The following is a 13,516-nucleotide window of genomic DNA, read 5'->3' as shown; positions in this document are numbered from 1 at the left end:
TAAAATTAATTTAAAACCTGATAATCATCACTCACTTCACTATACCATCACTCAAAATGTGATCTTTGACAACCGATTCTTCTGATCTATGGATGCATTTCATCAGATAATGAATATTTGTATTTAGAGCAAGTTAACGGTAGTAAAAGCATGGTAAAAGCAGACTCCAAGCAAGAGCTTTTTAATACATGTTTTCCTCATTCTGTTTGGCAAAGTGTTTTGCAAGGAAATGTATTTAATCACAAATGAAACAAAAAAGTTTAAAGCACAAATAATTCCAGATTTTTGTTTAAAAATTGCTGTTAATCATTGAGATAGCTAAAAAAGCACTTTTTTCCAAAATTACTTAGACTGCTTTCTGCTGCAGGTAAGATACTGGGAAGTAATAGATGCCTCACAGAACCCCATTAAAAAAAAACCTGATAGCTGATATTTACATTTTGTGTGTAAACTAATGTATTTTATGACAGACATCTTTTCATATGTTAATCTATTTTTTTTTACATTAAACTAAAATATAGTCTTGTTTTTATTATCATTATCATTTAAAACACATAATTCCTGAAAATGAGAGCATGTCAATAAGCGAGTTTTACTTCAATGAATTAAGATAAGGCAAAAAGAGAAAACACTCCTCTGTTATTTTTTCCTTCATATACTGTAGTATTAAAATAACCTTGTTTGCGCCTGTATGTGTGTGTTTGTGTGTGGTGAAGGTGGGTTGTTGGACGTCTAAAAGCTCAGTCGGCATACCCTCTTAGTTAATCAGGTCTTGTGTCCACCTTTATTTCTCAAAGGACATTTCAACCACTCTAATATCCTTCCTTAACCTCTCTTATTTTCCCCCTAAATGTTGATATATTATTATGCCATGCTATTATCCACGCGCCAATCTCCACTCAAGCTGGACCTCTCCTTGTTCTCCTCCTTTACTGGGGCCGGGACCCCCCTCCCTGATTACCATTCCATTAAAGTGGCTTCTCCTTTCTGTGAATGACCACGTCCCCACCGTCCCTTGTCCCTTAGCATTTATTTAGAGGACTCCTCGATGCAGACCCTCCACTGTCTCCCATCTCTGTTATTGCCACTGCAACACGTGCTTGAGCTTCTAATTGACCCCCGTCTCCTTTTCCCCTTGCTTATGGGCTACGGGGGTGGGGGGGGGGTCCGAGGACAAAGAAGAGACGTGCACCTCTGTTCTCCTTTCTTGACTTTTCTTCCAATGAAATGCCTGGTTCTTAATTACAGTCACCCAACACTGATTGTTATTGACTGAAACTCCCGTGGCTCAGGACGAATGACGGACAGATTAAGCTCGGTACTAGCCTGTCCTCCGCGAAGGAGAACAAGCGGAAAGAAAAAGGAGAGAAAGGACAGTAGAAAGACGGTCCTTACTATACTGATTAAGACTTGTTCCACCTAAATCATGTTCAGAAATGTTCTTTTTACAGTATACTTAAAATGATTGGAATTGAATGTTGAAGTAAACAATGTAAAAGGTGAGGGATTCCTTAGTCTACATCTACAATTTCTTGAGTTTCAGTGCATACACAAATTAGTCTCATAACTTAAAGTAAGGTTTAAGAAACGTGCACAGTTGAAAATGCATGTATTTTGACCTGAATGTCAGCTTTTCTCTTCATAAGAAGACTCCTAAACCTTGTTCAAGTTTTAAAATAATTTTAGTTTCTGCCAGCCTGTCTTAAAAATCAATAAACTTTAATTTTGTTTGTACAAAGACCCCAAAAGAGCATTTTCAAATGTGTCTTAGCAGTGAGACTACATGAGATTTAGACAGCATGGAAAACCAAATGTAAACTGGGCAAATATGGAATGAATTATTCTATACTATGACCACATATATCTTTTCTGGAAAAAATTAAGAGCCCACTGCACTGAGCCCCATTGATAACCTCATGGTTATTCCACCAAATATTGTTTTCTGAACTCTTCCTGAGTTAACACATTGCTGTTTCTATATAAATATGAACTTGTTTTCTTTGCATTATTTTAATTCTGAAAGCACTGCATCTTTTTTTGTGATTTTGACCATTTCTCATTTTCTGCAAATAAATACAAAATTTTTCCTTGGGTTTTCAGAGACATGTTGTCAGTAGTTCAAAGAATAAAAGAGCAAGGTTCATTTTACTCAAACATATACCTACAAAAAGTAAAATCAGAGAAAATGAGAAACAGGTTTCTTCCTGTTAAAGGGAAGTTTTCCTTTCCACTTTCCCAACACGCAACAGGATTAGTGCTGCAACAAATTGTCCACTGTCGCTATCTTTTTTACCAACTTCACTTATAAAACTAATCCAAGATGATTTTTTTTATAACACCTTTATTTTGAAATGATGTCTTCAGAGCAGCTGCTTTCATTTAAAGAAGGGGAAGTAAGTAATTTGATTTATTTTTCCTTTTCAATTAATCAGGTTACATACAGCTATTTACTGAAGTTGACCTATAGCCAGGAATTGTGCTGTGCTTTTAAGAGGAGCTGTTTCCTTCTTCTTCGTTGTTTTTTTTAGGAGGGCCCGAGACGGGTTCTGTTCGGTTAACATGAAGGTTGAATAAATGTGTGGACAGCTATGCTATTCCCTATCAGCGTTCTCCACCCACGACTTCCTATTTTATGGTAACACAGATTCACCCCACATCGTAGTGTAATACTAAGATCGATTGGGAATGTATGTAATTAAATAAAATTGACTACATCTCTTGGACTGCATTTGAAAAATACCTCGAGACAGCATCTGTCACGCATATCTTTCCCATTTTCAAGGTTTGCCAGTTGCTTATGCTTTGCTTGAAAATGTGTTACTGCCTAGCGAGGCGTCAATAGGAGAAAAATATTTTTTCACTCTAAAGCTGCAACTCACAGGAGTCTGTAAAACCACAAAGAGACTTTGAAAAATACCTTGTATCGTCCTTTTAAAAAAGGCTTTGCAGGCCTCACAAGAGGCGACGCCGTAGTGGTACCCTGAGGCAATGTCGCCACACACCAGGCAAAGCCTCTTGGGAATGGCATTGAGCATGTACTCGCACTTAATTGGCGAGTCGTCCGCCATGCTGCCGGAGCACTCCTCATAACGGCGTAAGCACGCACTGCCGCCACCGAGCATTCCCGGGTTGAACATTGGAGGTGAGTCTAAGATGTGGGAGCGCCCGCCACTGCCGTTAATGTAGCCGCTACTGGCGTCTGAGTTGCCGCTGGGACTGTGATGGCTGCCGGTGTCCACGAGTGAGGAGGACGGACTGGAGGGCTCAGTTTTGACGTAAGAACCACAGCTGGAGGGTAGATGTCGGTCGTCAGTGGGCATTCTGGTCAGCAACCTGGAGAAACATACAGGGTGACACTTGTATGGGTACAGAAAAAACAGTTTGATTTAACAGGTAATTTTCTGCTCAAATAGTCTTAGAATAAAACAACTTTTTAAGCTTATGTATTAATACCAATATGATCTTTTCTGAAGAGATATGTGCATCACTAAACTGCAGTAGAAAAAAAAAAATCTCTCCCTGGCTTTTAACCATCATCAGTCCATCATTCTGTGAGAAATTCATCAGCTGGTTCATCTGAGTTTGATAGATTACGTTACACAACCATTAATGTGCTGGAATGCCAAGCAGAACACCGACAGAGCCCATTCCTCTCAGGCAAAATAGTAACTAACGACCATGTCAACAGATGCTCCATACATCTTGAAAACAATGCCTACAACTGGCCGTCTGCCAGAAGCAAATGAATGAATGAACTAATGAATGAAAGCTTAGAAGGCTGTTAATGGACAGAGAGAGGTGTTACACTCAGCATTTGGGGGATTGTGGGTAATAGATGACCAAATCGATAGTCCTGGTTATTTTGCCAGCGGATGGTGCCAGATTACTGCTGCCTCGGTTGGAAGCACTGACCTGGGAAAACGTTTTTGTTTTTCATCTTATTTAGGGGCCCTGAAAGTCTTAATTTACAATGTTAAATGATATATTTAAGCCTTAAAAGCCCTTAAATATGTCAAGATGTTTCAAACTATGTCCTAAATTACGTAGCTACGTCCTAAATTTATTTGACAGCTCATTTATGGCTTTTTACTTTTCTTAATTTTTTGGCAGGCATTTATATATCCAATCCGTTGTTATTCTACTCAAGGATTTTGTCTGTTATTGTTTTGACAAAACAAGGCTCAGGACATAAAACAACTCTTTGGGGACAGCTATATTGTCCTTTATACTATTTTCCCTGTGAAAGAAAATATATTATTTTACTTTATTTAGGAACTTAAAACTCAAACATTTGAGTTATTTTTATCCATTACCAGCGTTTTCTCCGCAGGAAAATATAGAATAAATGAGGTTTGGCTTAAAAACAATGATTTCAATACTTGAATTAGATCTGACATCAATAACATATTGAGATAACCACTCCAGAGCCAAAATCACCAGCTTAAGATAAAAAAGTTTAATTTTCTGTGCGTTTTAACCTATTTAGTAAGGTAAAGGTGCGTGTTCACTGCAGGAACCTTTACGAGGAGACCCTTTAGTTACGTCATTTCCTCTGCGGGAACCAGAGGTATTTTGGTCACCAGAGCTGACCATAGTACCTGCATATACCCGCTAAACTCCCCTGGCAGGAAGGGAGACTTACCCTGAGTTACAGATGACGTTTTGTAGTGGAAGGATGCTAAACATTTCATACGAGTGAAATGTTCTCAACATTTTGTTTCCATTCTCTCTCTCAGTTTACACTCCACTACAATGTGCGTTTTTTTAACCATACAACAAAAATGATTGACATTAATTCGCAACTCACATGTAAAGTCGAGATCTGAACTTAATTGCCATTGCGTTAGATTCAAATGCATTTAGAAATAAATTCGACCTTTTGGAAGGATTAATTAAATTGATATAATGAAGTGCAGACTTTCTCTTTCTCTGAGAGAGGGTGGTCAAAGCTCTGTCAAACTAGTTATGTTAGAATATTTTACAGCATTTACGTTCCAAGACTAAAAACAGTAATAACAGCAGATGATCATGAGTTATGAACTGATTGTAAGCAGAAGCGGACATGCTGCGGTATCTGCATTTCTGCTTATTACGGCTGATGCTCCTTTGGGACATGTAACACAGGTTTTGAGCCATAAAAATCAATGGATTGTTTTAAACTGCAACCGGCTGAAACAAAAACAAATCTGTGAACCAACCCAGTTTGCTGTGACTGGATATTTCTAACATGCATCTCCTGTCATTGGTTACTCGTTATAGTTACTCTGAATTTGAGAGTGTGTATGTGTGGAATTATGTACTTCTATTTTGTTGTAAATTGCATAAAACAGATGCATTGTTTTACCATGTAACATTGTTTCATGTGCTATTCTTGATTGAACATAGGTAACTGATTAACCTTGGAATCAAAAGCAATTTTAATTCTGTTTGAGCATATAACTGCAGTGAAGCATTCACACCATTTCCTGCAATCACAGCTTCAGGTCACCTCAAAGGTGAATAAACATGAACTTAATTTGCATCAGCGAAATTAATTTACAGTTTGTTACAATGACATATTTTTTTAACAAGGTAAGAAGAAACTATGGAAGATTTGAATGCGACTGTGGCAGAACAACTAGTTACAGTTGAACTGCCTAAATAATTTTATTTACTAGAACTTCAGGAGTCAGTGCAGTTTATGTAAGCTGTTATAGTCATACTTATCAAAATGTTGAGTGTTTTGTATTTAGCAATCTAAAGTTAATGCTATTTTGGACTGATTTCTTTTTTTCAACCACATTATGGACTCAGTTATAAAAAAAAAAACCTCAAAGAGATGAAAATAAATTGTGCAAAAATAATAAACATAACTATGACTAATACTTAAAGTTTACATAAATAAAAAAATTTAAAAGAAATTTTAATTTAAAATGGCAAAGTCTGTCAGTGTATGTGTACAGAATATTCAGTAATAAAATCAGGCCTGAGCTGGAGCTCGATTCTGTCCATGTTTTTATTGCCACATTAAAAATGTCAGCTGGACAGTATACCAAATCACAGTGATCACTTCAATATAGTTGAGTCCCAGAATTGTGATGGCAAAATGTTTCCTGGATGCAATACTTAACAGATTGTTATAGGGTTTTTGAATTATATTGTATATTTGGACATTTGAGTAAACTTTCCCTGTCCTTGGTCTTAACACCGGACAAAGATTTTAGTGACAAGACTGATGAAAACCTGGCTCAGACTTCAAGAATATCAGGAGCCCCACTAATGCAAAGAGGCTTTAGGGGACCCCACATTTTATGTTATGATTACAAATTTTCCAAACATTAGATTTTATAAACGCCCCCCCTCCCCCCCAAAAAAATAGACCTACCTCTAACCAAACCCCAGTATGTGAGATGTAACCACGCAATTCAAGCTGGACAACATTTTGGGTCCTTCTTTAAAGAGTAATGCACTTTTACAAATGTTGCTGTTTCTAAAAAGCTGCTTAGAAAGGACCATTGCATAAATCATTTTGGTCATTTTAATGTGGACAAGTCTTAAAAATCTTGAAGCCGATGTCTGGCCGCCTTCTGCAATTTACATGTAATAAACTTTAGAGGGATCAAACAGACTCTAGGCAATGCTCCCACATCCTGCTTAACCAAGGACTGATCGCCACCAATATCATAACTGCAACATTCAGCAGTTGCGTATTTTCCTTCTTCCTTACAAAAACTCTCATTTGGCAAAGGCAAGGTATATTCTTTTTATTACTTTTGTTTTATTTTTCCTAAGTGCTCTTGAGGGTTGCCCCCTGTTTTAGATCTGGTGCTAATGGTAAGGGATGTCCTTTTCCTCTTTGCATTAAGTCACTAAGTCTTCGGGCTCTTGACAGCATAGAACTTCTCTTAAGTGCTAACGCACAGAGGATGGAAAGAGGGATGAAGATAGCCTCCTTCCCCTCAAGCCCGGATCGGATCTATCGATTCCTCAGCTTCCTTCCTGTTTAAGATGAGGCATGAGAAAATAACCCCCCCTCTTACGGATCCCAGACGTTCCTTATGCATTTTTAATTAGTCAGGACTGTTAACATAGTGCGAGATGGAGCGATACAACATTACGTCTTCAACATGAGGCCATTGTGGTTTATAAAAGATTCACAGCGCTCGTGTTAAATCTTGTTGAAAATCAGCATGTGCTTACAGTCAGTTTGGAGGGCAGATTTTTTTCCCGTCACAGGGAGGTGCAGAAAGCGGCGTGGTAACAGTTAATACATCATCACAGCTAGATATGGGGGGGAATCCCTATGGAATAGTACATTGTGGCGTTGGTAAAAAGTAGTTCATTCCACACTTAGCACACAGCAACGCTGGGGAGATGTTTTTTGTTACGTTTAATGGAAATTTCTAATGGGTCCTTTCAGATCTGTCCAAATGAAATAATGGCACGAACCACCGATTCGCACAGACAGAAATAGGTACGTAGTTTCATAATTTGGTTTTCTTCCTCTTATTATAAAGAGACATGGAGTTCTTAAAGTGTAGCCTGACCCTCCTCGATGTGTCCCTTGGCAAAACACACACACACACACGCACACACACGATCTCAAACGCATTGCACCTAATATCTAATAGGTTAGCGTGTGCTCCGCTGCGCAGAAAAATGGTACAAACAGAGCAGACAAGCAGGACTCATCAGACAGACGTGAAGGTCACCTGCCTTCTCTGTTCTGCTGCTGTGAGACGGTCCCACTGTGGACGCAGCAGACAAGGGTTTCCGTCTGTCCATCACACAGCAAGAATGAGACTTCAGTACTTACGGAAAACCACTGAGCCATCCAGACGGCTTAAAGTTAGCAACACGGGTCAGCTGTGATTTCTTTTTCCAGCCCGAAAATGCGTCAGCGGAGCACTTTACAAAAAACTCTAATGTTTTTGCATATGTCATTTATAACCCAATCTAATTCTGCAACTTTCAATAATAAATCTACATCCAGAACCAAAACATGCATGTTCGAAAGAATCCTCAGCATGCGTTTATTGAAGGTATCCTAATCTTACATTTCCTCACCAAGGAAACGAATGAGTGTTAAACTTGGGGTTAAGCTTGTTGCAAGCAGTGCAGCGTAAATCTCTGTGCAGAACATACAGCCAAACATGGAAGAACACAGAAGGACAGAAGCAAGGAGCCATGCATGAAATTAGTTCATTAATCTTTCCATGATAGGCCGTCCTTGTTTGGGGCAAACTCTATCAGCTTTAAACTGAGTGGCCCGAACCACAAAACACATAGATTACGCCGTTAGTCCATGGTATCAGTGTGTCCGGGAAATGAATGGTCACGCGTGGCGAAAGGCGGGAAGGGTGGCTGTGCATGTCGTCCGGGGAGTTAAGCAGGAGCAACAACACACAAGGGATGATGCGGGTATTCGCATCATAAATCAAGGTCATCAAAAAATATATATAGGCGCTCACACTTAAAAGTAAAAAGGTCATGAATGGGAGAGAAAAGATTTTCTTGTCTTTACCAAACAGTCTAAATCTCCTTTAACAGAGGAAAAATGTATTTATAATATAAATTACATAGGTATGAACTTGAGCTATTACAGAATAAAGCATTTAGTTGAACTGAAAGGATCAAATTTATAGCTATTGATAAGAAGCACAGAATTATATCCATAAGAAGCCAAGATCAGTCAGAAAAACGGAACCAGAATTACAATTTAGCTCAAAGTATTCACACCCCTTGCAGTTTTAGATTTACAATTATGTTCATCTAATCAAGAAGAAAATGAGATAGACCTTTCTCTAAATATAATAAAGTAATGTAAAAGAAATATTTAAAAAAATCTGTTTCATTCATCTTATATGTAAAAAGATAGTTGAATTTTATTTTGATGAGACATCAAACCTTTTATATAATTGCTGACCTGCTTATTGCATGTTTTGACCGGGCATACATTTTTGTGACATTTATGGTTGAATTTTTAGCTTCGTCCACAGATGACTGGGCCACACCAAAAAGTTAACATTATTTTCAGTTAGAAAAAAACATGTTGGTAAATAAAGCAGAAACTTCCAACCTAAATCTCCCAGAGGTAAGATTTTTTATTTATTTATTTTTATTTTTGGGGGGGTTTAACCATACACCTAATAATTGAAAAACCTAAAAAGAAATGTTTTTAGCAAGTATGGAGACTCTGTGGGTCTCCATATTTGAACTTGAGAGTGAGAGCTTGCATCGCATCAAATCAGAGACAGTAAGCCAGTGAAGGAAGCGACGAAATGGTCTGATATTTTTGTGTTTTCACTCTCATCAGGATTCTTGCTGCAGAGTTTCGCTTGTATTGGAGTTTCACAACGAGTGTGTTGCAGCAGCCGGGAGGCAAAGCTATGGACGGATGTGGTTTCCTAAACTTAGGTTATACACACTACAGTTAATTGTATTTAAATTTAACATTACTATAAAAAGAAAGTGTAACTTCATAAGACTTTTGAAAATTTTGGGATATTTTTCTGAATTTTTAATTTTCGTTTAACACAGGAGATCTTCGTGGAGTCTGTTGTTTATGGTTTTCATACTTTGAGCTGTTGAGAAGTTATTATTTTTTCAACCTAAACCCTGTACTATTTATTTATAGTGACTGTGTTAAAAGCTGTACTGAATGAGCACCTTTCTTTATTTAAGCTCTGCTCCTCAGTGTCTATTTTATGATTTCAGAGGGAAAATATTTGCTTGCTACTTTGACGCGAGTCTTTTTTTCCCAGCACAACTTTACGCCAAGAAAAGTTTTCCTTTCAGGGAAATGAAGGTGCTGAATCTCTCATTCTGACATTTTTGGGGAGCTAAAATTGTTTCATGGAAAACCATCTAGCATGAAAGAAACGTTTTTGCACTTTTCAACAAAACAAAAGGAAAATATTTATTTATAAGGAAAATACATCCCTGGATCTTCGTAGTGTATATGCATTGTATTTACACCAGCAAGTACATGGAGAATTGGTAAATTTGAAGGTGTAATTTATTATTTTTCTGTTCACTAATTAAGTATTTACACTTCTATTTGTTGGAAAATTTCTGAATATGTCCATCAAGTCTTCATATATCAGAAGGAAAACTACAGATTTATTTAAACCACATTTATTTGTACCAATTTTACAAGAACTACTTTTCTTACTTTTTCACTCTGATTTTTTTCCCCTAATTAACAATAACATTCTCACTCTGTTCTTTACCAGACAGCAATGGAAACCTAATTTAAGCTATAAAAAAACGTATTTTAGACATTTACTTTGAATATCACCCTAAAATTGAATTTCAATAACATTAAATAGGGGTGTTAAAGATCCGTTAAGGAAAGGAATAAAAGGAATAATGTTTGCACCTGTTTGGCATAAATTGATACATATATGCATCCTGTGATGATTCTTCCATTAAAAGCCCACCTGGGCAAACTTTTTTTTTTTCCTGTCGCTCTACAAACAATCAAACGCAACACTCACCCTGACAGCAAGAAAAGCACAAAACAGCAAAGGTGTTTTATTAGAAACATTAGGGACTGAAATCAGATATTTTTCTGCTAATAGAGAATTTCAGTCTTCTTTTCTTAAGGGCTAATAAAAATAACAGGAAAGAGTTTTAAATTCAGCAGAAAATAAGAGAATTACAAAATGACTCCTAAATTATGCATCAATCTAATCTAATCCTCATGAAATTTTGTTGAAGTCTAAAGAAGTGTTGTGAAGTGCATGTTTGATGCATTTATAGGGTAAAAATAGTGGAAGTTTTTAGTTTTCATGCAGGGAATGAGTAGGAATTTTATTTTCACGATTTGACCTGGAGATTAAAGGAAAAGTGATCTTGGAGCAATTAATTACAAATACTATTAAGATATACATTTGAAATAGTTAATTTGATCTAGATAAATACTTAAACACTTCAAAATTCATTAAAACATTAGTTACCTGCTGAGTGTATTTCCATACATTTCTTATATACGACCTGGGAACGGGCTATTCTTATTGTCTGGACTTGTAACTAAGCTGTTGAATATTTGTTTGAGGCACAGTTGCCACATTGTATCCATTTGTTTTACCATGTGCACCTTCACGCCCCCAGGGCTATGCTGCCCTGGGTAGAAACCTGTCACAACATGTAGCTGCACAGATTGACTTGCTAGAATAAAAAAAAAGGACCTTTAAGTTTCGGTCTAATTCTCTCACTTTCAAAGTTAGTATTTTCCCTCCAAGTTCCTAAGTCCCAGCGGTAGGTTTATACCGCATTAGTGTACTTTGTTTAATTTTCTGCGTCCCCAACGCAAACACTCACATGCACGAACACGTAGTACACAGAACTTCCAGCATATGGCCTCCTCAATGTCACAGCCACGAGGAGAGATTGCATAGATTTCCCACATGGATGATGTCTCCTTACCTGGAGTATCAACCCCCCATCTACATACACATCCAACCACCTCGAGGAAATTGCTCTCTCTGCAAAGTCAAACACACCCCTAACTGCCTTTTAAAAAGAGACAGAAGACGGAGGTTGCAGGGGTGGCAGTGGCGGTGGAGGGAGAGGGGGGGAATAAACGACCAGAGACTTAAGCCGTCATTGGGAATCAGAGGAGGACTCATGTGGGACAGTTACGATATTGATTTCATAAATAAACAGAGATGGCCATCGATCCTAATGTTATTTTGCATTTCAATTACTGCCCAGAAACATAACCTTCAAACGTCTGCTTCTCCACAGTAATAACATCCACTGATAATCACAGCCGAGTCTTGTTCGGCACAAATTGGCTTTTCTCTCACCCCTCCTTCCCCTCCAGCTTTCCCCTTTTTTTTTCCTTCTTCTTCTTCTTCTTCCTCCTCTTCTCAAATGTGTAAATGACACAACTTTGCATTTGCCTAATGGTATTAGGGCATGGGCTGAATTTTAAGCGTGACTCGAGCTCATACAGTAAGCGCTCCGGTCAATTGACACAATGCAAATGAAGGTGGTGAAGAGGAATTAAGTTCACAATGTGAGACCTCGCAAAGCTACAATGAGGCCCATTAAATTAAACATCTTGCCTGAGTTGCGCTTCATGATTAGACAAACTGCTTCATCTCTTCTCTGTTTGTGTGCTAATTTCATTTGATCAATAAAACAAACTCCTTCTAAGAAGTCCTCACTGAGCAATATTGTTCAGGTTTGCACTGGGGAGTCGCTGCAAAAAAAAAAATTGAAAATGCGTAAAAAAAAAAAAAAAAGAGGTGGCGGCATCCATCTACATCCTCATGAATTCAGAGTCCTTGACAAGCTGCCTAAAGGATATATCTATATCAAGGGGGGTCATGACATGTAATGAAGTTATTTCGCCTCTTATACCATCACTGTGAACCAATAGAGCTTGGCTGTAGCCGCATGTTGAGCCATTAATAAACAAGCTGGCCGTGAAGAAAATACAGCACTAAGATTAAAAGTTTTTTTTAATTATTATTTAAATTAGATTGATGGCAGCAGGAAGCGTTCAGATCATTTTTGTCCACACACGGTAAGCGCAGAAGAGTCACCATGTCCTCCATCCTAATTAGTTTTACTTTGAAATTAACTTTAGTTTCCTTTTTTTTTTTTCATGGTATACCTACATTTTCAGTAGTTGTTATAAGCTTTATAAAAAATGCAGAAATACAATTTGGCTTTAGTTATTTATTTATTTATTTTTTTGCATTTCTTTCAAGGTTATTATTTCTATGTTAAAAGAGACTCCACCGTGTTTCTGCATTAGGGCTCAAAACTGCACTGTAAAGCATTTGGTTATACAGAAGAGAGTTAAGACCTTAACCATTCTCTGAAGAGATGAATCACATTCAAAGACACTGCATCGCATAGTTTCCTCTTTACATTTACTTTTAATTGAAGAAAAAAAATAACAGAAAAATCACTTATTGTGTACCTGTCTTTATTTTTGCCTAATTTTAAGTCCAAGCATGTTCATAAAGGTAAATTCATATATTTTCATTTTAATGATATCAGTGGCGCAAAAAGTGGGTATGCAGCGCATGCAACGCATAGGGACGCTGCACCAGAGGGGGCGTCAAAACCCCGTCTGGAGGGGGCGGCGCGCCGATGATGTTTTCCCATACACTTCAGCGCACCTTACGCTCCTTCACCTCGCACACATAATAAAGTAAATGCCGAGCGTATGTTTTTTATGCTCCTTCACCCTGACGTACCTTCCTTCCGGGGGGGGGGGGAGTATTTATGTTTTCGCATCCACCTGAAAAATGTGTAGTTGCGCCCCTGAATGACATGTATGTTCTGACTTAAAGTGATATTCTGAGTAGCTCAGTCAAACTCCTGACTTGATTCTGAGAAAAAAAAAAAAAGTATCTGGGGAGGGAACTAAAGTTTAGGGTGATGGTTAAGAGGCCTTCTGGCCACAGAAACTTGAAGATAAATTACCAAAGTCTCAGTAGAAACTTGCAAAAACGGTGGCCAGTGTTTATTAGAATAGTTTGATTGCCAATAAATCTTGACTTCTTGGTTGAAT

General features: G+C 37.8%; 1 protein-coding gene across 1 annotated transcript in view; it reads right to left on the bottom strand.

Moving 5' to 3' along the window:
* The window catches only part of esrrgb (estrogen-related receptor gamma b), a 50,037-nt gene that overhangs the window by 29,543 nt on the left and 6,978 nt on the right, over window positions 1–13,516 (bottom strand). The window contains exon 2 of the mRNA XM_008397869.3: window positions 2,918–3,333. Coding sequence (XP_008396091.1) covers window positions 2,918–3,333 — 416 coding nt within the window. The remainder of the gene's footprint in view (window positions 1–2,917; window positions 3,334–13,516) is intronic.

The sequence above is a fragment of the Poecilia reticulata genome, chromosome 21 (genome assembly GCF_904066995.2).
Source record: "Poecilia reticulata chromosome 21, P_reticulata-male-v2, whole genome shotgun sequence".
Taxonomy (NCBI): Eukaryota; Metazoa; Chordata; class Actinopteri; order Cyprinodontiformes; family Poeciliidae; genus Poecilia; species Poecilia reticulata.
This window is presented reverse-complemented; position numbering and strand designations above follow the sequence as displayed.